This window comes from Schistosoma haematobium, chromosome ZW (genome assembly GCF_000699445.3).
Source record: "Schistosoma haematobium chromosome ZW, whole genome shotgun sequence".
In the NCBI taxonomy this organism is placed as follows: Eukaryota; Metazoa; Platyhelminthes; class Trematoda; order Strigeidida; family Schistosomatidae; genus Schistosoma; species Schistosoma haematobium.
This window is the reverse complement of record NC_067195.1, coordinates 78,377,438-78,402,720: the sequence shown is the minus strand read 5'-3', so window position 1 is coordinate 78,402,720 and position 25,283 is coordinate 78,377,438. Positions and strand designations below refer to the sequence as shown.

General features: G+C 32.5%; 1 protein-coding gene across 1 annotated transcript in view; it reads left to right on the top strand.

The window, feature by feature from the left end:
• The window catches only part of MS3_00001276 (uncharacterized protein), a 111,464-nt gene extending 89,551 nt beyond the window's left edge, over positions 1-21,913 (top strand). Inside the window, exons 10-13 of the mRNA XM_051208740.1 lie at positions 3,530-3,659; positions 5,750-5,895; positions 13,952-14,035; positions 15,397-21,913. Coding sequence (XP_051072558.1) covers positions 3,530-3,659; positions 5,750-5,895; positions 13,952-14,035; positions 15,397-15,614 — 578 coding nt within the window. The 3' untranslated portion in view covers positions 15,615-21,913. The remainder of the gene's footprint in view (positions 1-3,529; positions 3,660-5,749; positions 5,896-13,951; positions 14,036-15,396) is intronic.
• Positions 21,914-25,283: the final 3,370 nt, after the last annotated feature.

Genomic DNA, 25,283 nt, shown 5'->3' with positions numbered 1-25,283 from the left:
TAGAGACTTCAAATGACATGGCTCAAAATTGTTTGCAATGGCGCAGGTGCATCCATTCTTTGTGTTCTCCTAAATTCTAATCTTCTGAATTCTTTATGCTCCTTTTTTTCTCATTTCAAATATATTTCACTGAATTATACTCCTTGAATAACATCTTCAACCCCTAATGTTTCCGATTGCTGCTTATACTTTTACTACCGCTACCACTACGGAATTTGAGTCGACAACTGCATCTCTGTGCTAATGTGATATGGAAACTCGAACTGATGTACTTACGTACGAACTTCTATGTTGATACTGACTGACTGAACTTTACATGAAATAGATACTGAATATGTTGTTTAACACGACCAATGAAAGCTCTTTCATTAAACCATCGAACTTGGAGAACTCAACTCTACTAAAACATTCATTTGAGCTATAGATTTTCTCCATCATTTCAAATTGATGATTTTATTACATTAGATTTATTTCCAGTTGATAATCCTATGCTTTTACTTAACAACATTTGGAGTTTTGTTCTCTGATCTGAAAGAACAAAACTCCATCAAAATCATTCACTTGAGCTATAAATGTTCTTCACCACCTCAACAATTACTGTTCAAATTTGTAAATCCTTGCATATTCCCTACTCTTCTACATTATTTTCTACTATACCTTTCTTTCAACTATCGAAAGTAAGATTATACTGTATTGATTAAGCACCGCTAGGATTACATTAACAAGTGTTGATTTTATCAAACATGAATCATTCACTTTACTGCCAATTTTGTTATTGCTTTATTGTTCAAGTCAGGGTGCAATACAAGTACATTATATAATCTATACTGGTAAAGAGAAATACCAAAAAAAAAGAGAAAATACAATACTTAACACAAATATTATACGATGAAAATAGAACAACTAGTGTAGTGAACGAGAACTCAGGTAGTAGGAACTAATTTATCGTTTATTGCAAACTTCCACAGTACCTTTGTAAAATATAAAAATCATACATTAAATACATTAGTTTGACATCTTCCATCAGTTATTCTTTACATACTCCATCATTGTTTTAACACTGTTGTTATTTCAATTGCTCTCAGTATCTCTTCCTATTCTCTTTAATTCAATCTTCTTTTGGTAGGCATTCCACTTCCGAGTAATGTTATGTACTACTTATGCCTGTCAGTATAAGTAGCGTACACACTATGATGTATGATTTTTTTTCAAATTTTACAAAGACATTGTGGGAGTTTGCAATAAACAATAAATAGGTTTCCTCCCCCCCCACACACACCTATATTCTCGTTCACTACACTAATTTGGAAAAATAGTTTGCACAGTTGAAGGTACAAATCTCATTGGCTAAAATAAAACAAATTCTTCAAGCATACAAAAGATTATTGAATAAAACAATTAATAATATACTACTTAATTATCCTATTATGAAACACTATATCCATATGCTTCTTGTTGATACTTCAATGTCCATGAGGTTTTTTTAATTTACTTACCCTAAAATTCAAATCTGTACTTCATTACCGGAAAAAAATCGATGTATATTTTGTACAATTTCTTTTATTGAAATCATGATTTAATTGAACCTAGATCACTATGGAAAACCTGGAAGCACTGGACGGCCGTTTCGTCCTAGAATGGGACTCCTCAGCAGTGCGCATCCACGACCCCGCACCCCGCGAGATTCTAACACAAGACCTATCAGTCTCGAGCCAGGCGCTTAACCAACTAGACCACCAACGGTGTTAATACCTAGCTTCAACCAATCCACGAAGTTGCGCCACCGTATACTATTGTCATCAGTGAGCTGATATCTCACAACAGACCTGGTTGAACTCCACTGGTCTAGCTTCAATTGACTCATGATTTTAATCAGTGAAAATTTCTAAAATCTCTACAAAACCCCTTCTGATAATTTCTTTTATGTAATACTACTTTTGATGGTGTTTTATTTAAATTTATTCAGAAGACTTCCAAATGATTTAGTTTTGTGAAATGTTATTATTAAGTTCTTACCTGTACAGATAGCCATGAATATTCTCTTTTTTAAATAATTGAATATTTTCTTTTGGTTTTTATTCTCTTATCTTATCGGATATAGATAATTTTAGCTTAATAATTCTCTGTATACCCTAAGGTCATGTCCTGGTTACTATATATATATATTTGTGATAAATATCAATTTTCTTCCTTATTTCTACTAACCTCTTTTTGGATTTCATCATCGTTCATTATTGTTGTAGGAGTGTACATGGGTGTGTTAAGTGGCATGAAGTCAAGTTCACATTAGACTTCTTTCGTATTAAAATAATCTTTTATTATCATTATTATTATTATTATTTACTTGAACACATAAATACTGGTACAATGGAGCACCAGATACATATGCACCACGCAAATCTCATTTGATTTGTGTGAGGACTGTGATACTGACCGGGTGCCCAAGCCGAAGAAGGTGGTTTTCTTAGGGGGCCACGCCCGGAGCCTTCGACCTGAAGGTCTGATCCACAAGGCAGTGGAGCATCGTGAGGAGATGCAATCCCACGGTAGCCGGTGACCAATTATTGGTTCATACGCCATTTGTTCCTTCAGTATACTGGTGTCCATTTGCACCATTGGTTTGGAATGAGGGTTTTCCAACTCCCCTAGGTGAACTCTCCATGTCCACCAACCCGGTTAAAGCGCCGGTCATTCGCTTTTCATCCTCCCAATTTCGTAAACAACAGTGGTGCCACGAAAAGGCAGTGAGTAGGACGTCCGTGGCAGTGGTTGTATGCACGTGGCCATGTGAGAGCATTTGGAGAGGAAGAGCTGACTCTCCTCACTCTCAGACGTACCAGGGCATTTGGGGCATTAGAATAACCTAGATCGCTTCCACAATATATTAATTATTCTAAGCGGAAATCCAACCATGATTATGCTGAAGTATATTATTATTATTATTAATGGCTTTATTCAATATTATATTTTTGCTACAATATAAAATTCTCAGTACAAAGTATTTCAACAAGTTGGCTTTCTCTATTACTTGATAGATCTTGAGGGAAGTGGTTTCCTAGGAAAACCATCTGCTTCAATTCGCGCATCCGGACAGTATCCCAACTCTCACACAAATCAAATGATTTGTATAGCGCATACATATTTGGTGCCTCTTTGTACCAACGTCTCTATCTCTGCTTGTACTTTTTTTGTAATTCGTATAGTGAAAGGCTTAAAACTTTTCATAAACGCTCCTGAATAGGTTATGCGAATAATAGACATAACGAGGTGTTAAAACAAAATAATTAAAAATACTCCGGATAACTTTTTGAAGTATCTAGATGACAGAAATAGATAGTCCAGATATTCAAGCAGGCGGTTTTCCTTTTTTGACCATTCAATTCCTAGATCATTTTATTGTAGTTTAAATAAGTTTCGTTTCAAACTACTTCATTATGAATCGATTGAATTATTATTATTATTATTACTACCATGCTGATAACTCTACATTGTTGCCGTTAATGTGTTTTTTTTCAATTACTTATTGTAGGGTTTTGTTACTTAAAAATTAGTGATCAACGTCAACTTGTTCGAAGTGCTATGTATCCGATTATGTTATTGGAACTTAGCCGAGATTATGTGAATGAAGATCGAACACGGTATAATTATTTCGATTTTACGTAAGTTTATTGATTAGTCAATTGTACATATCTATAAATATACACATATAATTTATTTGTAAATAATTATGTACTTCATTAAACCTGTTACCTTTCTTGGAACAAAGGTCATCGACTTAAATTGCTCTAGTTGTCAAAACATATATTGGTCTAGCAGGTTTCGAAGAATCTCGAATTTCATCATGAAGACCTTTCAACTCTCAAGGCAGAATTTAAATTGACAAATCGGTTTATATTGTTCAGGGTTTTCTAAGCGAGGTTTTTTTTTTACGGGGTATGGTTAAAACTCTATTCAGCCCTCCTCTTTTACAGGGAATTGGGTCTTACAGTAACCCTAAAGGGCTTTTGTTAAAGTTTTGTAAATAATACAGTGGATTTATTTGGTAACACAATCAACTTTCAATTTTGGAGACGAAGATTTGACCTTCGGCTCTATCTGTTTCTGTTCAGTTATTGGAGCAGTAACGAGAACTGAATATCTTCACAAGCACACATTACATGGCAATAATAATGATCATAATTTCCTCGTCATTAATTAGCATATATTTGTCTACGATAAAGACTGTTTAACCATTCGAAATACTTTAGAGAAATAGTATGTGTATTCTTATGTTGTTCACCAGCAATTTGTTATCACTCATCTTTATCTGTAAACGTCTTTTTTCAGTCAATTTTGCTATTATACGATATTTTTATCATCTTGCAATGTACTTGATTCATAAATGTCATACCTGATCATCCCTTATTCTTAAGAAAAATAAATCATATTGACCACTTTGATAATTCCGCTTAAATGTTGAATAAATAATTTTACAATACATTGTAAACTTTTTGTCTAACCTCTTTGTTATAACTTATGATCGGCGATTAGAGAGCAGTGACTTATCGATCGGATCAATGACGCGCAAACCCGTGTGAGCAGCCTAGAATTCTGATTGGCCCTGCTTTCCGCCCAGCCCAGCCAGTTAAGTCCAGAACGCCAATCTCAGCCTCTGCAATATGAATCATTATATTTCAAACATACTGAGTTTATATACCAATCAAATAGACCACAACTTAGCATAAAAATAGAAAATAACATTTGTACAAAATTTGGCCAAATGTGGCTGTGAATGTGGGAGGCAGTGACTAATAGACAGGGCATAATCCAAGAATGGTAAAACGTATAATAATAGTTCATAGGTCAAAATAAAGCTTATAATAAGAGGAACATGAATATGAATAGATTAGTTATTTAAGAATTCTACGATAAAAATATATGTTTAGTATTGGTCCAATAAAGGATCCCAAAGTTACCATTCATTATGTTTATCGGGACCTAACACTCCTAAACACATTGGGCATCTATTTGAAGTTTGTTCTGATGATGTTGTTCAGAAGAACAATGAAAGCACCATGAACAAAATATTCAACCTAGAGAACAAAATTCCACCAAAATCATTCACCTGAGTTACAAATCTCCACCATGTCGCATATAAAATGAATCAAGAATGGAAAGATACATTTCAATGTGTACAAATTTGTAAAGCAGTTGTCCCAGAAGTTTAATCAATACTTCCTATACATATATGTATGTATACATAACTTATGTGCATAGTCGCACCTTGAATAATCTATTAAGTTTAAATCCTTATTATCAGAAGGGTAAATGCATGAGTAAACACCATTCAAAAAATAAAAAATATCCTGGAGTTCTAGTGAGAAACAGTGACCAGTGGACTTCAACCGGGTCTGTTGTGGGACAGTAACCCACTGATGAGAATGATGGATATGTCGCTCAATTTCGTGGATTAGTTGAAGTTAGACATTAACACCATTGGATGCCGGCTCAGTGGTCAGGAGATTAAGCATTCTCATGCGAGACTGATAAGTCCTGAGTTCGAATCTCGCGTGGTGGAATCGTGGATGCACACCACTGAGGAATCTCACAACAGGACGAAACGGCCGTCCATTACTTCCAAGTTTCAAATGATGATCTAGCTTCAATGAGCTCATGATCTCAACTATTGAAATTACTATAATATCCACAAAAACCCCTTCAATTATTAATATGTTTCATAATTTGTTATTTTAATTTCTTTTCTTTATAGTCCTGAAGAACATGCGATTATACTTAGTCATTTTCCAACATTTCATAAAATATCTGGTCATTTAATACGTTCAGGTGAATTTCTTACTCGATTAAATTTAGATAATATTGAATTAACACTTATGTGTGCTCAGGAAGTATTTAAAGGTAAATAAATATTGCTTATTGTACTTATTGAATATGTTTCCATTTTATGTACTTGATTTTTTTTATTATATACATTGTTTGCCTGTATTCATATAAACTATTAGTAAGGTGGCTTATTTGTTAAAGCGTTCTAATATTAGTTGAATTAGTTGAATTCATGAGTCAGTTGAAGCTAGACCACCATAGAAAACCTGAAAGTACTGAACGGCCGTTTCGTCCTATTGTGGGACTCCTCAGCAGACATTAACACCGTTGGATGTCGGCTCAGTGGTCTAATGGTTAGGCGCTCGCGCGCGAGACTGATAGGTCCTGGGTTCGAGTCTCGCGGGGGGCGGGATTGTGGAAGCGCACTAAAAATCTCCACAAAACCCTTTCTGATTCTAATATTAGACATTGTGTTCTATGTTTGAATCTCATCCTGTCTATTTCGGTTTATGTAATCGAGTAGTATCATTAGTTCTCTCATTTAGAATGTGATTTACACAAATCTATACCCGATAGTGAATTAATAATGATAAACTATTTAACCGTCAATTGAAGTGTACCATATTATCTATTCACCAGTTACTCTGATTGCTAGATGCAAGACTCGGTTGATATGATTTTAATAAGTTTATGGATTTAACATGACATTATTATTTGTATTTCTTAATATGGACTGATATTATCTAAGTAACCTGTCATGGATCTAATTCTAAAGTTCATAGGAAACATTACATATAGGGTTCGTTCTAGTTAACGCTCACTAGAAGGATGTGCCTATAATCTTGAAGGAACTGATGCTTCTCATAGTATTTGAAACCAAATCATTCAGCTTCACAGTCTGAGATGTTGTCACTGAGATATTCAGACACTGAATGACCTCTACTATGGGACATTTAAAAATGATGAATCATTGAGTAGTGGTCAGTGTAATGTCAATATATTCTACTTAGCTATCCATACTTTTTTCCACTATGTTTGCTGATTAAAATGTTTCTCTTTGAATTGAAAAGGGACAACTATTTTTTCTACTGGTTTACATTATTCCTTTTCTTTTTCCTTTGCTCATACCTGTTTATCTTTTAATCCTTCCTAGTGATATTGCCTCTTTCTCCCTCCCTCTCTCTTTCTCCTACTTTCACCTAAATTTTTTTTTTTTGATTAATTAAAAGATTTTTGTTGTATATTCTATAGAAAAACAATCTACTTGCGTAAACATTATTCGTACTTACCATTTCTAAATCTTTTTCTCCTTCATTAGTTCTATTTTATGTCTTGTTTTGTTTACCATTGTTGGTTAATATAATTAACCATTGCCTTTCTTAGAACCACTTCATTCATCTACCTTCATATCTACCTATCGACATCTATTCGATTGTCACTATATATAATTATGTACATTGTATGTCAGTTATTTTTACTAGTTATGTAACAAGAGATAATGAATAAGGAAAATAAATAGTTAGTACGTTTATTTTGTTTTTGTTCATTCCCAGTATTATTAATATGAACATTTACTAAAGCACATACTGATAGATACAGAAGACCTGTGTGCTGTACATTCACATGCATATAGGTGCTTGTATGATGATTGATAACCTTATATTTTATGTGATATTTTGTCCTTATCAAGCACTACTACTACTACTACTACTACATAAATACCTACTCCACTTTCTATCGCACTTGTCAGTACATTCTATTTTAAGTAGAGAGGTGGATAGTGGTTGACAATGTAATCCAGAATGTCAGTTTCATTCTATTTGAGATTCATTGGCTGAATATATTTACATCCTACAGTTGATATTGACTCCGGAAGTTGAATGCAACACCTTTCACTTCAAACATTATCGCTTTATCCACTTAGCTACAGAGTTCAAATAACCAGTATAAATGAATTAAAATCAATATGTTCCATGTTTTAAGGAAAGAAAAAAAACAACGTTTCAACCATTATTATTCGTTTTTCCTTAATAAGAAAACGGAAGAATGCCATATATATATATATATATATATATATATATATATATATACATGCATCTTCACTTACTTTTAAGAAATGAAATATGCAGTTCATTTCTATTGTGTGTGTCTTTCTTCTTGTGACGTATACTGTGGTTACGTTTCCTCAAGACAATGAATCTAATTATAAACGATTGCGTAACATTGATTAATATTCTGTTTTTGACAATGATTTATATATATATGTAGAAAGGGCAAAAGAGTTTTCGTCATAAACTGATATCGACTGAGAAAGTAGACAGTGATTAATAATTGTTTTCTCCTTGTTTAAATCACACTTCAATGTAGTGCTCATCTATGACTTTACATATGATGAAGGTCTAAAAATATCTAGATCTTCCTAGAACGGAGGATGATCTTATCATTCAATAAATATCGATCACAATATCAGTCATTGATGCATATTCTCTGTAATACAAGAAAATGTTGAACTGGAATTAGATTAAAGCCAGCAATTTTTGAATTATTCATCCAATAGTTCACTTGGTATTGTTTTTCTTGAATCTTCCCATTGAAGATTAAGACTACAATTGATCAGTCTGTTATTGACATATGTGCATACTGTTAGTATTGCCTTAATTCATAAGCTTTATAAGCAAAGATAGATAGTGGCTAGCAGTGGAATCCAGGACACGCGTTTCATCCTATTTGCTTATAAAGCTTGTGAATTAAGGAAATATTGAGGCAACCCGCATAGAATGTACATATGCTAATAACAGATGGATCAATTACAGTCTTAAACCTCAATGGGAAGATTCAAGCAAAGCAATACCAAGTGAATTTAAATTCACCCCATTGCACAGGCAAGTGGCTATCAGGACTCAGTAGCTGAGTGGATAAAGCGGTGGCGTTTGAAGCGAATGGTACTGGGTTCGAGTCCCAGAGTGAACATCAACTCTGAGATGCAAGTACATCGAGGTGACGAGTCCCAAATAGGACAAAACGCGCGTCCTGGATTCCACTACTAACCACTATCCATCTTTGCCTATTCATCCAATAAGTTAGAAAACTAAACCCCGATTGATTACAGAACTGTTAGATAGTTTAATTATCATTTGAATACAGTCTTAAGGTGTGGAAGTCCTGTGCTGACGTATTTTACCTCTTTGGAGTTATTCTTTTGTGATTTTACATAACTACTTAATCGTAAATTGTTACTATCACTAATAAATAGAAATAGAAAATTTTTACCGGTATACACCTATTAAATTCGTCACAGTTAATAAAATAAATAGAAATATTTATGTTGAAATAATGATATTATTTATTAGAAAGTGATACCAGTAATACAGAGGCGCTGTAAATAAATGTGCACTAAAGACTTGTATTATCCCGATTCATAAGGAATGCACACTATCTTAAGCCCTTCTACACATGGTTCACCAACTTATTCATTTGAGTTTTGATTAAGATCATGAACCGATTAATGTTACATAACTATTGAAAACCTGGAAACCCTGGACGACCGTTTCGTCCCAGTATGGGACTCCTCAACGGTGCGCATCTACGATCCCACATACGGGACTCGAACCCTGAACTTTTGGTCTTGTGCGAGCGCCTAACCTCTAGATCAATAAGCCGGTATCCAACGGTTTTAATTTCTAACTTCAACGATTCCACTATGTTGCGCGACCATCTTCGATTGTCTTCGGTAGGTAACTGTCTCACATTCGACACAGTTGAAATTCACTAGTTTTCATTGATGGCCTAACATTGATCGGTACATTATCTCAATCAAACCTTAACAATATTTATTACCCTATACTGATATTTATAACATTCAGTTTATATACACAGTGTATAGCATCAAATGAGGCATTGGTTACGTAATGAATACACGCTGATATTAAGTAAGAATAAAATGAATAAAGCACAGTTAATTAAAATAAGATTACTAATCTAGAAAACAGTGGAAATAAAAAGACGTAATAATGTAATTAATTGAAGGAAAGAGTCGAACAATATATTGTGATCTAATGAAGGAATATTTATCATCAAGGTAAAGAAAGATTAACAACCATCTCTTTTAAAACACATAAACCAGGTTTTAGCAAACTTCAGAAAACTAGAGTTTGACTGCTTATTAATTAACCTGAAAGATTCCAAGGCATCGACCTTATGCCCTGTATTCATGAGATGTTTAGGAATATATTCAAAGAATTTAAGAAATGTTTTCTTTTCTGTTCTGCAAATGTAACTGCCTTGGCAGGTACTCGTAAATTTACAACCACAGTTGGCGGTAATATGAAACGGGCGTTTGTCAACCTTTGACTGGGTTATTGAACATGTTGTTTTATATTGTATTAATAGTTTGGCTGCCGGGTACGTTCTGACTAATGCAGTGTTAAGCCTCCTGTTGATTGGGCTTGTGACATCACTTATCAAGTTGAGATTTATAAATATTGATTTTTTTGTTGACTGTAGTCACACTCGTCTTGTTTTCTATAGACTATTTATATTTGTCATAAAATTTCTATGGATAGCAGTTTTCTCTTAGGCATTTTTCCACGTCCATCAATTCTACTTCCAGTTTGTCGGTTGTACAATTCCTTTCTATACCCTTGCTATACTATACTGATGTGTCTTCAAAGTACCTTCCAACTAAAATCTTTCACTGTAAGTAATTGAAATCCATTTTGTAATTATGATTTTTAAATATCACAGGATGTAAGCAGCTGACGAGAACTAAACGAAATAAAATGAATCCATATTATCCTGCTCAAATATTTATTCTTGCTTTCTACAAGAATAACAAATCGTTGAGCATCTTGAATACGATATATGTGAATGTATCTAAATAAAGTTCTTTTACTCCAATGGGTATTTGAGTCAATATATAACTCACTATACTGAACCTGTTACGTACAATATATATGTATTTTCAAAATGTAACACCAACACTAAATGTATATCATCAATATAGGGGTTGTGGAGATTATCAAGTTTTTGATTGAGATCATGAACCGATTGGCGTTAGACCACCGTTGGAAACCTGGAAGTACTTCACAGCCGTTTCGTCCTATTTCGGGACTCCTCAGCAGTGCGCATCCACGATCCCGCTCGCGGGATTCGAAGTTAGGGCCTTCAGTCTTGCGCGCGAACACTTAACCGACTGGACCACTGAGCGGAAGCGCACCTCTGAGGAGTCCTAAAATGGGATGAAACGACCGTCAAGTGCTTCCAGGTTTCCAACGGTGACCTAACATCAATCGGTTGATGATCGCAATCAAAAACTAAGTGTATATCATATCATATTTTTAATAACTTCGAATGTAGTAATTGTAAATTAGTTTATTCAGTTAAATCTGTTTTCATTTTTTTCTAATTCTGTTAACTAATACAATATGGCTTTCATTGGGGTCAGACGTCTAGATTTTTCATGTGTTTGGTATTATTTCATTGCTAAAAGGACCTTGACATGGATTTAGTCTAATTGACGTCAATACTGACTATGAATTTATGTTTATGCACGTGTTACATTACGGTTGTTTTTGTTGTTGTTGTTGTTGTGCCGTCTGTTTTTTTTTCTATATTTTACATATTCACACTCTCCATTGCTCTCAATTTCATCTGTCCTTTGTTTGTCCTATCTGTATTGGTTTTTTCATTTATCAGTACACAACAACAGTTTGGGATTTTTCTCGGTCAAGGTCAGTAAGCAAATCAGACACTGTTTACGTTGTTTTATTAAATCCTATTAGTGTATACATGTGTGTTTATAGTTGTAGACGATGGAAATAGAATGACTGGATTAAGGATAAAAACGAAGGTCATGTTATTTACTTATTTATTTACGTTACATATAAAGATTGATAAAAGTTTAGTATAAGGATGAATGAGCCAATCATAATTGAAAATTGGATTTCTAGGTTTTTGCGCAAAAATGAAAGATCATGAACATTAGGTTTCTCACCTTTATATATTACTTAAAACGTTTACAATAACGAATAATAATTATTGTAATGGTAAATGTATAAAATCTTTAATTCTGTCTCTTTAGACACTGTCCCTAAATCCTAAAATGGAATCTTTAATCCTGAAACAAACCTTCACCTGATGGAGCTACACTCTACGGATGAACTAATCACAAAGAGATTCTTATATATTTGAGCGCAGTCCATTCATTCATATGTCAGTTGGTGATAAAAACCCTAACCTAAACCCCTCAGTCCTAACCCCCAGACATTTAGCCATAACTTTAAACAGTATAAAGACTCCTAAAAGTCTATTTGTGTTCGAGAACCTGAACAATCTATATCCGTTAAAATCAACTTATCCATTATTCTTTTTTCAAATTTACTGTTATTAACCTATAGAAGGAATTAATAGATTAATCAATTAATTAATTATGTAAAATCTGCCCGAGCTTCCAATTTTGGGAAAACTCCCAAAGCCAAATGACCTTGACCAAGGTTAAAGGGGAATTTCGGGTTTTTAGTGCCATTTCCCCAAAATTTACTATAGCAGCTTCCCCAAAATTGAGAGCTCGGGTGTGTACACCCTTCAATATTACTTTTTTTTTTCCATCAACTATTTATTCATAAAAAAACTACCGTGTTCTCTGATTGGCTTAAAACTAACTGAAATGATGTTGTAGTTGTTTTGAGCTTATCCGTATACTAATACTATCGTCTAAATATTTGACGAAACTATGAGCACATTTTCCATGGATTACTAATCATTAAAGATTCCCATTGTGAAAATTAGAACAACAAAACATGTAAGCGAACAATATTGTTTTCAATTAGATTATCACTGGTTGAAATAATGAGCCACTTGAAGCTAGACCACCATGGAAAACCTGGGTGAAGAATACAAACGGAAAGAGGCGGAAAATTACAAACAAATACTAGATGTGAAAATAAGGCTAATGATAAAAATAAAATAGATAGAATTTTGAAAAATCGTTAGTTAAGTTATAACTGGCCATGGAAGGGATAGGAGGGTTAGGAAATTTCTTCTGTACACATAAATTGGGGTTAAATGTTATATCCTTGGTCTTGTAACATATATATATGTTGGATAGATCTAATCATTAAAAAAAAAAGAAACTAATGGCATCAAGTTGCCATGTCTATGATCGATATTTTTGGTGGGGACAATCCGTTTATAATATAATTTGATTTTTTTTCCGTTGTCATAGTAAATCATACCAATTCATTTGTTGTCATTTAATAATGAAGAGTTTCAATTCAGTATAATCATGAAATGTATCTTAAGAGGGAATATTATAACACAAATATATATTCATTAATTTATTTCTTCATACTAATCATCAATTACGTAATATCTTGTGTAGTACAGATTACAGCCTGATTACAACCTGAAAAATATATTATGTGATATGACGGCATAATTCTCTTTTTAGTGGTTAAGGCCATTCAATAGGAATTCCTTGACCTATATTTCATTCTAATTAGAATTTGTCATCAATATATTCTTGTATCATTTTAAAGGAATCTATATTTGCTGCATTCATTAGTGTTTCACTCAGTGTTACTACCACGACGATATGGTCTAAAAAGTTTGACAGATAATATTTGAGTAGTGAATGATTCGAATAGATATCTCTTATATAGCAACAATCGGTGAGAATATAATTTATGGACGACCTTTGAGCGACGCTAAAGTGACCATGAGAGTGTCCACTTAATAGCCAGGACCAAATGAGGGTTATAAACCTGTATGAGGAATTATAATTATAATATATAGTTGATGATTAAGGTTAAGGATTAGGTTCAGGGTTTTCATCAGGAACTGACATCAGTTATAATGCCAAAACTCTATTTGTCCAAATGTATGAGTGAATTTCGCGCCAAAATCCAAGACCTGTTATCTTATACGTGATTGGTTCGTCCATAAATTATAGTCTCGCCCAACAATCTACTATTACATCATTCAGATAAATTTTATCAATTACAAACTGTAAATCGTAGTGTTTGAATCAATTTACAATGATCGTTTAACATGGAATTATTCAATTATTATATAATTCGTGTACATAATTTATTACCATCTTTTCTCTCTTAACTTTTAATCTTACATCAAATAGATCGTCAAGGTTTAGATGATCCTGTGACACCAGCATATTTATTTAATTTAGTTGGACAAGCTCTTACTGAACATATTATTTCTGGTAAGTAGTGCAGTTGACTTTTGCATGAATAAATATTAGCAAATTATATCGTTTCAATAGTTGAGATCATGAGTCAATTGAAGCTAGAGCACCATGGAAAACCTGGAAACACTGGCCGGCCGTTTTGTCCTATTGTGAGATAGTAACTCACTGATGACAATGGTAGATGTGTCGCTCAATTTCGTGGATTAGTTGAACTTATACACTAACACTGTTGGATGCCGGTCGGCTCAGTGGTTTAGTGGTTAAGCACTAGCACGCGATACTGATGGATCCTGGGTTCGAATCTGATGAGACGGGATTGTGGATGCGCACTGCTGAGGAGTCCCGCAATCGGACGAATTTGCTGGCCATCTAGTGCTTCCAGGTTTTCCATGGTGGTCTAGCTTCAATTGACTCATGACCTCAACTATTGTAATTACTACGATTTCCACAAAACCCCTTCTGATACAAATTGTATCGTATTCATTATTAATATTTTATAGTCGATATTTTATATATTTCTTGTATAATTTTTTGATAAAGGTAAACTTAAGTGGTAAATCGATGATGAATGTACAATTCGTATAAAGATAACGCTGTATATTTTTAAAACAGTATGTTTTCTAACTATAATAATGAGATAGAAAAGGAAATTAGGCTAAGTATCAACTATAATGTCCAAGAATGATTTGTAGCTATATTTCTGATAATTAGTGGAATAAGTTCACCACATTAAATCATAAACTGATTTTAAATAGAAAACCTTTAAGGACCAATAAGTACTAGACTTTTGTTTCATCTTAGTATGGAGTTTCTCACTAGTGTGCTCCTACGATCTCATTGAGAAATGCACCTAAAGGAGTTTAAGCTTCAAACCAAGCACTTAACCTTTGGGCTTTTGGGTCAGTATCCAACCATTTCCTTTTCTAATTTTGAATAATTCACGGCATTGAGCAATTATCATTTAATATCATACCGTTTTAGCTACCTCTATCTCTCCCTACCTCCATTTCATGAATTACACCAAACATTTATATTTCAAATTGTTTAATATCAAACCTGTTTAATTCCTATCCTTACTCTTTTGTAACTAATTGTGATAACTAATCGATTGTGTAACTTCTCCCCGATTTCAACTTTGTATCCATTGTATTACTAATTGATCACTATTGAATTAATTCATCACTGTTCAAATGGTTATTGTTTCTATGTTTAATTGTTTAATCCATACATTCGTGGTAGAACCATGACAAAGAGCAATGTAGATAGTAGCATTTGCTCGTTCAACTTGTATCTTTAAGTGAAATATTTAAACGATAGATTTCTTTTTCATTGGTTCTATTATCTATCTGCTTTTCTGTCTCTTTTTCTATGTTTAGTTGGATATTCATTAGAAGAACGTTGTGCTGCATTATCACTTATTTCCCCAATGTTAGAAGAATTAAATATTGAACATCATGAAGTAATTGCTCAATTACGTCAAGATAGACCAGATTTAGAATTTCCGCAATTATATCTTGAAATGTTTCAATTAACTGAAGAAGAACAACGTGATCTTAAATCTACTAATTATGATCCATCTGATGATAATCGATAATTGCGAACAGGCAGATTTTAAATATAATACATATAATCTCATGAAAGAGGCATTTATAACTGAATGAATTGTGGAATAAAAAGCAAACATTAATCCTACAGTTTACTTACTTAATAATACTATGATACTTCATATTCACCTACTAAACTACAGCATGATTACAGAATATTTCTATTGTATTACTATTATTATTATTATTATTATCATCATGATCATGATCATGATCATCATCATTGTCTTCGGATCATGTTGTCTATTTGCACACATTGAATTGATTTTAGTTTGCTTCTTATCATTTCTTATGATCACTGTTGAAGAAAAGCGCCTGAATTCCATATGGAAAATGTTATGAAATGAATGACTGCACAGCTTCATTGTATGTTTATATGTGTATTTTCTGTTAAACAAAAAACTAATAACTTTTATTTAATATCCATCTATGTATTCGATAATTAACTGTACTCTATAGATATGAAAAGCATTTCTTTTCTTCACTTTACTATTATTATTATTAATGTATTTATTATTGTCACGTTAATTTCACATTGGGAACTTCATCTTTTTAAAAGGTGTACATGATTTACAGTTTATTTTGACCTATTATTCACTTGATCCTATGTATGTACACATTGTTTATTACGGGTAAATGAAAATATGATCTTAGTTAGAAGTAGTAATAATAATAATAATAATAGTAGTAGTAGTAGTATCTGTTGTACATTTATTAATTTGATTTTGTTTTTGTCTTCTATTACTATTACTGGTACTACAACTATTATTCCCGATTATGAATAGTTTGTATGTCCCGGTGTGTGTTATTTCATGTGTATGAGTAGGATAGGTGGGTGACTAAGTGAGTAAGTGATTGAATGAACGAATATGTAACAACAACAATTTCAAAACAAACTGGTATAGTTCTAAATCATTCTATTTCTCCCTTATTAACCCTTATTCAGGTTACTGTTTGTTAATTTGTATTAATTAATGAAAGAGTTTTCTTTTCTTTTGTTTCAATGTGTAATAGAGTAGTAACACGACAATAGGGATTGTTTTCAATTTCTATCTACTTTCTTTACATTTTCTATCTATATTATGGTATTTTATTATTATTATTATTATTATTATTATTATTATTACTGTTATCTTGCACGTTATTTGTTTAATATTTACATTTAAATTCTTAAATTATAGCGCCTTTATTGATTGTGTATAACTCTGTACTCTATTACATTTATATTCATGTACACTTACACTTGAATGTATGTATTTATGTGTGTGTATGTGTTTAATATACACCCTAACTACTCAATGTGCAACCGTTTCATTCATATTTTCCCATTTATTTACGTATATATGTATGTATTTGTGTTTTACCATTCACCAAACTAATTTTTTTGTCTAATCTTGAACTATTATTTACCCTTTCTAAACACTTTTATATCACTATATTTTTCTGTAACAAAACTGATAGATTAAACAATGAATGATCCTATGGATTGGTAACTGAAGAGTAATAATGATCTTTTTTTTGTATTTGTTTCTTTAATTTAATACACACACATACAAACAAACAAACAAAACAACAAAAGCATACGAGTAAGTACGTACACTAACTACAATTAGATGTATATACTTTAAAGAATGGTTCATTTTGATTTGTTCGTCTTGGAATAATTAAGTAATAAGCATAATCATCAAAAGAAATACAACAACAAATTATACAAATATAGTGAATATGATGGTAATCGTTTATCTTCATTGTTGTTGTTGTTGTTATTGTTAAACTCAGGGAAAATCAAGTATCAATATCTATCAAGGGTTCAACATATAATTTACATGATTGTTACTGTTATTATTACTATGATCATCATCAGTTTCATTTCTTCTGCTAACTATTTTTTCTCCTGTTTTCTTCTTTGTAGACATTGTTGTTTTCCTTCAATGAAATGCTTTACATATTGATGTTTCTCTCTGTGTGTGTGTGTGTGTATGTTCCTTTCTATTACTATTGGACTCTTTCTTTTTTCTCTTTTCCATAAATGAACGCACAGGACAAATTTTAGAAAGTATTTATGATCCATATTAACATGTATATCGATTGTTTATTTTTAAGTCAAGTTATATTGTTTGTTTGTCTTTTTATTGTTTATACTCCTGGCAATTTATCCTTTTCAATTTAAAAATCCCTTTATGCTTTGGATTGGTAATTTTCAGTTATGATAACTTGTGTATGTGTGTGTGTGTGTTCATTTGTCCAGCGTTGGATACTGTCAACAGTTTGGTATAATTACAATATTTATCTTATATTATCTTTCTATTAATCTCTTTTTATGGTTTCATTTTGATCAGTTATCTATTTTACTTTTCATTGGTAAAGTAGAACATAGTTCAAACTAATAATTTCTTTCTATCTTTTTTCACCAGTTGTATACATATTTATGTATGTATGTAGTGTTGTCAAAGAAATCTGATTCATTCTCATTTCTCCCTGTTTTAACAAAAAGAAAGACTTTTCTCCTAATGTTTTGTATTGTCATCTTATATGATGCCACAATTTATTTGTTTTCCTCCAGTTACTGTACTCTACTATTCAATCTTATCATCTTTTATAAAATGAATGTTGGACATTGATAGAGATAGATAGTCTGACAAATATCTGTCATAATGTACACGCCGATGTATACGTCTTCATATATATATATATATATATATATATATATATATATATATATATATATATGCGCACACATACACACACACAAAGACTTTTAGTCGGAACAATATATCTTTGATACTATTTTTATTCTCTTAAAATGATCTTAGACTTTCTTTTTTCTTTTCCATCTCTATCATATTTCTAACTTATTGACACTTGCCTATTCTTTTAATTCAAGCGCCAAATGGATTATTTATAACTATCGTCATTATTGTCCTTTGTTTTTTCTATAGATAGAGAGTATTAAACAATTGTCCCTAATAGTATTTCTGTGAATATGTTATTGTGTGTTGTATCTCAAATGGTTTGTCTATTACCTTTAATTATTATAATTCATCTCAGGAGATTATCGTCTGTCGAAAGAGAATCCATCGTACAAAGCAAATGATCAATTTCATTTTGTATGTTCTTCCATCTTATTTATGTGCCTCTTATTTATTATTGCATTCATGAAAGAAAACAAAACTTTTTATTTATCTTATTTTTTGTTTGTTGCTTAATTGTTTGTTTATTCATTTGGTTGTTTTGTTTGTCCTTGAAGCATGGAACTATAAAGGATAAACCCAGTGTAGATTCAATAACACAGGGATATATCATTATTATTATTATTATTACTATTAACATTACTATTATTATTATTATTAATGATACCATTGTACTAATAACATTTATTGTTTATATCATTGTTAAGATATTCTTTATCGTATTATTGATTGTTGACAGTAAAGCGCCTCTATTATTTACCTACTAAATTTCTATTGATCGGTTCTTTTTAGTGAGATTCTCTTGTATGTATTACTATGAATCAGTTGTCAATTTGTCATTTTCTCGGTGTTTATTTTCTATTTGTTGTTTATTACAAATAAACACTTGTTTAATATGTATACTTTGCCACTTTTTAATCCTCCCAATTTATCTCCTCTATGTGGTTTCTTGTTAGTGCTCGTTCTTTATTTTTACCTCTCTCCCTTTGTGTGTATGTTTGTGTGTGTATGTGTGTGTCAACAGTACTGACCTAGTCCACGTTCTTTGTTATCTTTTTTTTAAAAAAATTCTCTTCAGGTATCATCTGTCTATTCATGTCTGTATTTGTATGATGATCAGGTACGCGTTAAACACATAGAAAGAAAAAAAACAACAACCGTTTTCATTCTTTTTTTTCCAATTGCTTTACTTTGTAATGACTGTTTCTGTTTCTTTCTCTCTCTCTCTCTCTCTCTCTCTCAGGGTTTTCTATGGTAATACAATAACTGTAAATGTCGTTATTGTAAAATATATTTCACTTCATCTTTGTCGTTTATATTGGTTTGTTTTTGTCACCAGTTACTCGATGTTGTTGCTGTTGTTGTTACTTTTCTAAATTACTTTTGTATAATTTACTTCATAATACAAATAGGCAAAGAGTATTCTTGTTATCATTATTATTCATCTATCTTCAACATGATCTAGCCTATTCACATCTTCTTATTCAAGAAATTATTCGAATTTTGTCTTTGCCAAACTCAACATCAGGTGCTTTATGTCCACATGTGTTTACTGTTATGGTATTGTACACGCGCATGCATATGTGTATATGTGCTCATGTGTATATCATATCGTGAATTGTCTGTCATTGTTGAACATGGCAATATTTATAAATTTTTGTGAATATTATTACCCACTATTGATATAAAAAGTACTACTACTATTACTACCGCTACTACTACTATGACTATTACTACTACAAATACTACCTAATTAGGGTGTTGACAGTTATTTGGTTGCGTTTTATTATTCTCCTGCCCCATTCATCTGTTGTTCTTTTTATTGACTTCTATTCGTTTCCATTTTATTCTGTCTGTGAATATTAGACAATGTTTATTTGGCTTAAAAGTTCTTTTTTTTAAAGAAGAAAAATATCATATTCATTAGTTTCTATGTCTTTTCTCAAAATTGAATCTTTTATGTTTCATTTAAACTAAGCAAATCTAACCAAAATCAGTAGAAAGAATTAGCTAAACAGTGATCTTCCTTCCTTCCTTCTTTCACATTGATTTCTATCTCCTAACCTATATGGATGATGATACAAATTAACCTACCTATCCATTCGTACTCCTTGTAGAAAAAGAAAAGAGAAAAAAAAGAATCAATACAATAAACTATCCAATCCCGTGCTCAGGTTTTATTTATGAATTTTTTTTTGCATATACATTAACGAGTGAATACATGTTTTATGTACTTTTTACCCACTTCATCCTTATCCTGACACCGGATTCAGTGTCATTCTTTCTCTCTTCTTTTTTCTTTTCTAAATGTTACAACTCGGTTCTTCTTTTCTTAATTTTCCGACTTCGATCATCCTAATAATAATAATCCTTATTATTAGTAGTATTATTGTTATCATCATCGTTTTGTTCGAAGCGCCTCTATCCTACTTCTTATTCCTTTTTTTTTACATACCAACTTCTCTTTGAGTTTGAATTCTTTAAAGAAGATTCTTGTTTGATTTATTTATATTTTGTCTATTTCATTTACTTTTACTGCGCCCTCTATATTTGTATTCGTTGATTCTTAAATAAAAGAAAAACAAAGACAAAAACAAAAAAGAAAACCCACAAGACAAGATTATTAGTTTTTCAGTCCAGGGACATTTTTAATTTGTACTTGTTTCATTTCATTTTACTATCCTAGAATATATATATATAAACCACTTATTTGGCCAGTTTGTTTATCTCTGTTCTCCTTGTTTTTTTTTCTTCATATTCTCACTATAAGCAACACATAGACAAAATATAGGCAGTAACAAATATTGTTTTGTTTTGAGTAAACGAGAAAAACAAACAAACAACAACAACAATAAATAAGCACCTCATGTAAGTCTTGTTAGATTATATTGGTTAGTTCATGATGATTACTAAGAGTATTATTAGTAATAGACATGTTGCCGTTGTTGTTGTTATTATTATTATTACTACTTTTCTCTTCTTGGTTTTCTGCTTCATTTCTCTTGGTTTCTCTCCCTTTCTTAATAATGTTTTTTTGTTTGCTTTTTTTGTAATGAACACAAAAATCAAAATAAAGAAACTCTCTTTTATGTATTATTGTGTTGTTGTTCTTGTTGTTGCTTTACTGTTTCAGAATTTCCAGTCGACGATTGTTTTAAGTAAGATAGACAAATCGGAAGAATACTGATAATTTGATCAAATTAAGTAGGTGTTAATAGATGATACTACTGTTGTAGTGAACAAAAACACGAGTGAGGATAATCTAATATATTTGAGCACAAAATTACAGGGCATCTCACTAAAATTTGAGAACTATATAGTAAATAGTTAATTTGCAAAATATCAATCCGTCGTCTCAAACTTGACTGTTCCTGTTGCAAACATCAATCCATTTTGAGAATGGGTTTTGTGAAGATTCTGTGGTCTAGTTGGTTAGGCGCCTGGCGCGAGACTGATAGGTCCTGGGTTCGAATCTCGCGGGGTACGGGATCGTGGATGCGCGCTTCTGAGGAGCCCCATACTGGGACGAAACGGTCGCCCAGTGCTTCCAGGTTATCCATGGTGGCCTAGCTTCGATTGACTCATGATTTCAACCAGTGAAGTCAATCCATTGTCTCAGATTTTATTGTTCATGCACTTCATGCCAATTACGTTCCGTTTCCGTCCTTTCCTTATCGATCTTCTACTGAAATACATTCTATGTCTGATTACCGTTATATACTACTTATGTGGATACAAGTATATCGAGTCATCTAGACTACTAGTAGTAGTAGCTACTGCGCACTGCTGAGGAGTCTCACAATAAGACGAAGCGGCCCTCTGTCCAGTGCTTCCAGGTTTTCCATGGTGATCTAGCTTCAATTGACTCATGATCGCAACTGTTGAAATTACCATAATCTCCACAAAACCCTTTCTGATAATAGTAGCTACATTGTAACTTGATCGATAGAATCCGATCGGCACTAAAGAAGAACTTACCATACATGAAATTGATCAATCATCTGGAAGTATAATTATTCGATTTTTTTTTCTTCAAAAAGGTAAAACCGCCTTAATTTCACAAATTTATTATTTTAAACAAAACTTCAGACAAATATTTCATATCTAAGCATAAAAATTGTACTTTAATCAACTATTATCACTGAAATAGTTGGGATTCTTAAAAATAGTTGTCTGAATATTTATATGTATTTGTTTGTTAGAATTTGCTTTTACTCCTAACAAACAAATGTGTTATGTAATATTCAAAGGATAACATAATTCATTGTTAGGAAAAAGGTTATTTGACTTATACATAGTCAAACTTTTAATCTTACCATTTAAATATGTCAGTGGTAGAGATCATGAATCTAGATCACCATAGAAAACGTGAAGACGTTGGAAGGCCGACCGTTTCGTCTCACTGTGGAACTCTTCAGCAGTACACATCCACGATTCGAACCCAGGACCTATCAGTATCGCGTGCGAACGCTCAACCACTAGGTCACTGAACCGACCGGCATCTAACGGTGTTAATGTATAAGTTTAACTAATCCACAAAATTGAGCGACACATTCACCATTTTCATCAGTGAGTTATTCTCTCACAACTGACCCGGTACTAATAATAAATTGTTAAGTATTTATCAGTTAACAAATTAACAATGCTAAGTGATAAAAGTTTATTGGATTAGATAGAAAAACGAGTTAATCATAATTACATAATGGGTTTTAATTACTTACATGAGAGGTTTGGTTGGAGGGCTATCAGGCATCAAAAATCTGATTTATGTGTTCGAAAAAAGAGGGTTATTAATCTTTCCTTGCCTTGGTGACAAATACGCATAAGCCACTCGCCAGGATTTTCTATAAAAACCTGGTCAGTTAGATAGTACAGCTTATTTTTCACATAAGATTTGAATAACAGTTGAGTACATAAACTTTGATGAATAATAATAATTCTACTGAACTAAATTACTGTAGTATTACTAACTTACATACACTTGTTACTCCTCGCGCATGAGCATATGCCGCCCACCGGCACTCTCCATCCAACCCTGTCCTGCGCAATCTTTTCCAGCTCCTTCCAGTTATTCATCTTTTCCATATCAGCTTCTATTTCGCGACGTAATGTGTTCTTTGGCCTTCCTCTTTTCCGCTTCCCTTCAGGATTTCAAATTAGGGCTTGTATCGTGATGCAGTTTGGTGATTTCCTCAATGTATGTCGTATTCACTTCCAACGTCTTTTCCTAATATCCTTCTTAGCTGGGTGCTGGTTTGTTCTCTCCTATAGGTGGCTGTTGCTGATGATATCCGGCCAATGGATGTTGAGTGTCTTGCGTAGACAACTATTTATAAATACTTGTATCTTCTTGATGATGGTTGTAGTAGTTCTCCAAGTTTCAGCTCCGTACAGTAGAACTGCTTTGACGTTTGTATTGAAGATTGTGACTTTGATATTGGTTGAAAGTTGTTTTGAGTTCCATATGTTGTCCAATTGTAGGAATGCCGCCCTTGCTTTGCCGAGCCTCACCTTCACGTATGCATCTGACCCTCCTTGTTCACCGATGATAATTCTCAGGTAATTGAAGGATTCTACATCTTCCAGAGTTTCGCCAACAAGTGTGATTGGATTGCTGTTCTCCGTGTTGTATTTGAGGACCTTTGTTTTTCCCTTGTGTATGTTGAGGCCTAATGATGCAGAGACTGCTGCTACACTAGTTGTATTTATCTGCGTTTGTTTGTGTGCATGAGATAGGAGGGCTAGGTCATCTTCGAAGTCCAAATCGTCTAATTGGTTCTGAGCTGTCCACTGTATGCCGTGTTTTCCCTCAGTTGTCAATGTCTTCATAATTCACCAGAAGATATTACTGTAGTATACTTATTCAAATTCAAGAAACGATTACTTTATAGGTAATAATAATTCGATTTCATAGACAAACATCTTTATATAGATTTCATTATTCATGTCTTTATATTAGATCTCCTAAGGTATTTTTCTATAAGTAAACGAACCTACATAGAAATCATACAATCACTATTGATATAATTCATAGAGAACCTTATTCATTTGAGAATAACTCAAATAGTTGAACATTTAATTAACATAATTCTTTGACAGAAACAATTTACATTTGCACAATGGTTTAACTGTTACCATAACGTGTATTTCTTCCTCAAGAATTCAACCTCACTTGTATTACTTTTTTCACTCTCAACTTTTATTGATGTATTCTGTGATTGAATGGAATCCCTAGAATGGATTATGAATGCGTTGTTAGATATATTACTAATTATAATTTTAAAATGTCTTTATCTTAAAAGAATGTTTCAGTAATTTGTATAACTGGCTGACAGTACATCGAGACTTCATAATTTATTCTAGTTTTCGGACAGACCAATTTATTCATTCTTCTTGAATCACATTTTGAGCTTGTTAATTATTCGCTTCGCCTCGATTCGATTTGATTATAAAAAATTGTATGTTACGCTTAATTAAAGCGAGTTAGCTAACATACCTTCTGCAATTCGTTTCGCCTTGCTTTATCTTCTTCGCTTCCTTTGCTCCATCTCTTTAATTGTCTGTTCTGATCAATGACTGTACAAAATATACGTATTCAAAACTTCATTCTCATATTTGACTTATATAATTCAATCATCCACTAACACGATTTCAGTCGATAATTGTATACGAAGATTGGCGCTATATACAATTGGATAACGATAAGTATACGATCCAATTGGAGTCAGACAAATCAGGATGACAGACATATATACCTTTACAATTAAGACGAAATACATGTTATAGATTCCATTCTTAACTTACTTATTTACGTCTGTTACTCCCAATAGAGCATAGGCTGCCGACCAGCATTCTTCAACACACTTTGTCCTGGGCTTTCTTTTCCATTCTTAACTACATTCCAATAAAGATAATAAAACTGTATAATAGTTAATCTCTTTCAGATTACAACTGATATCATTACATAGA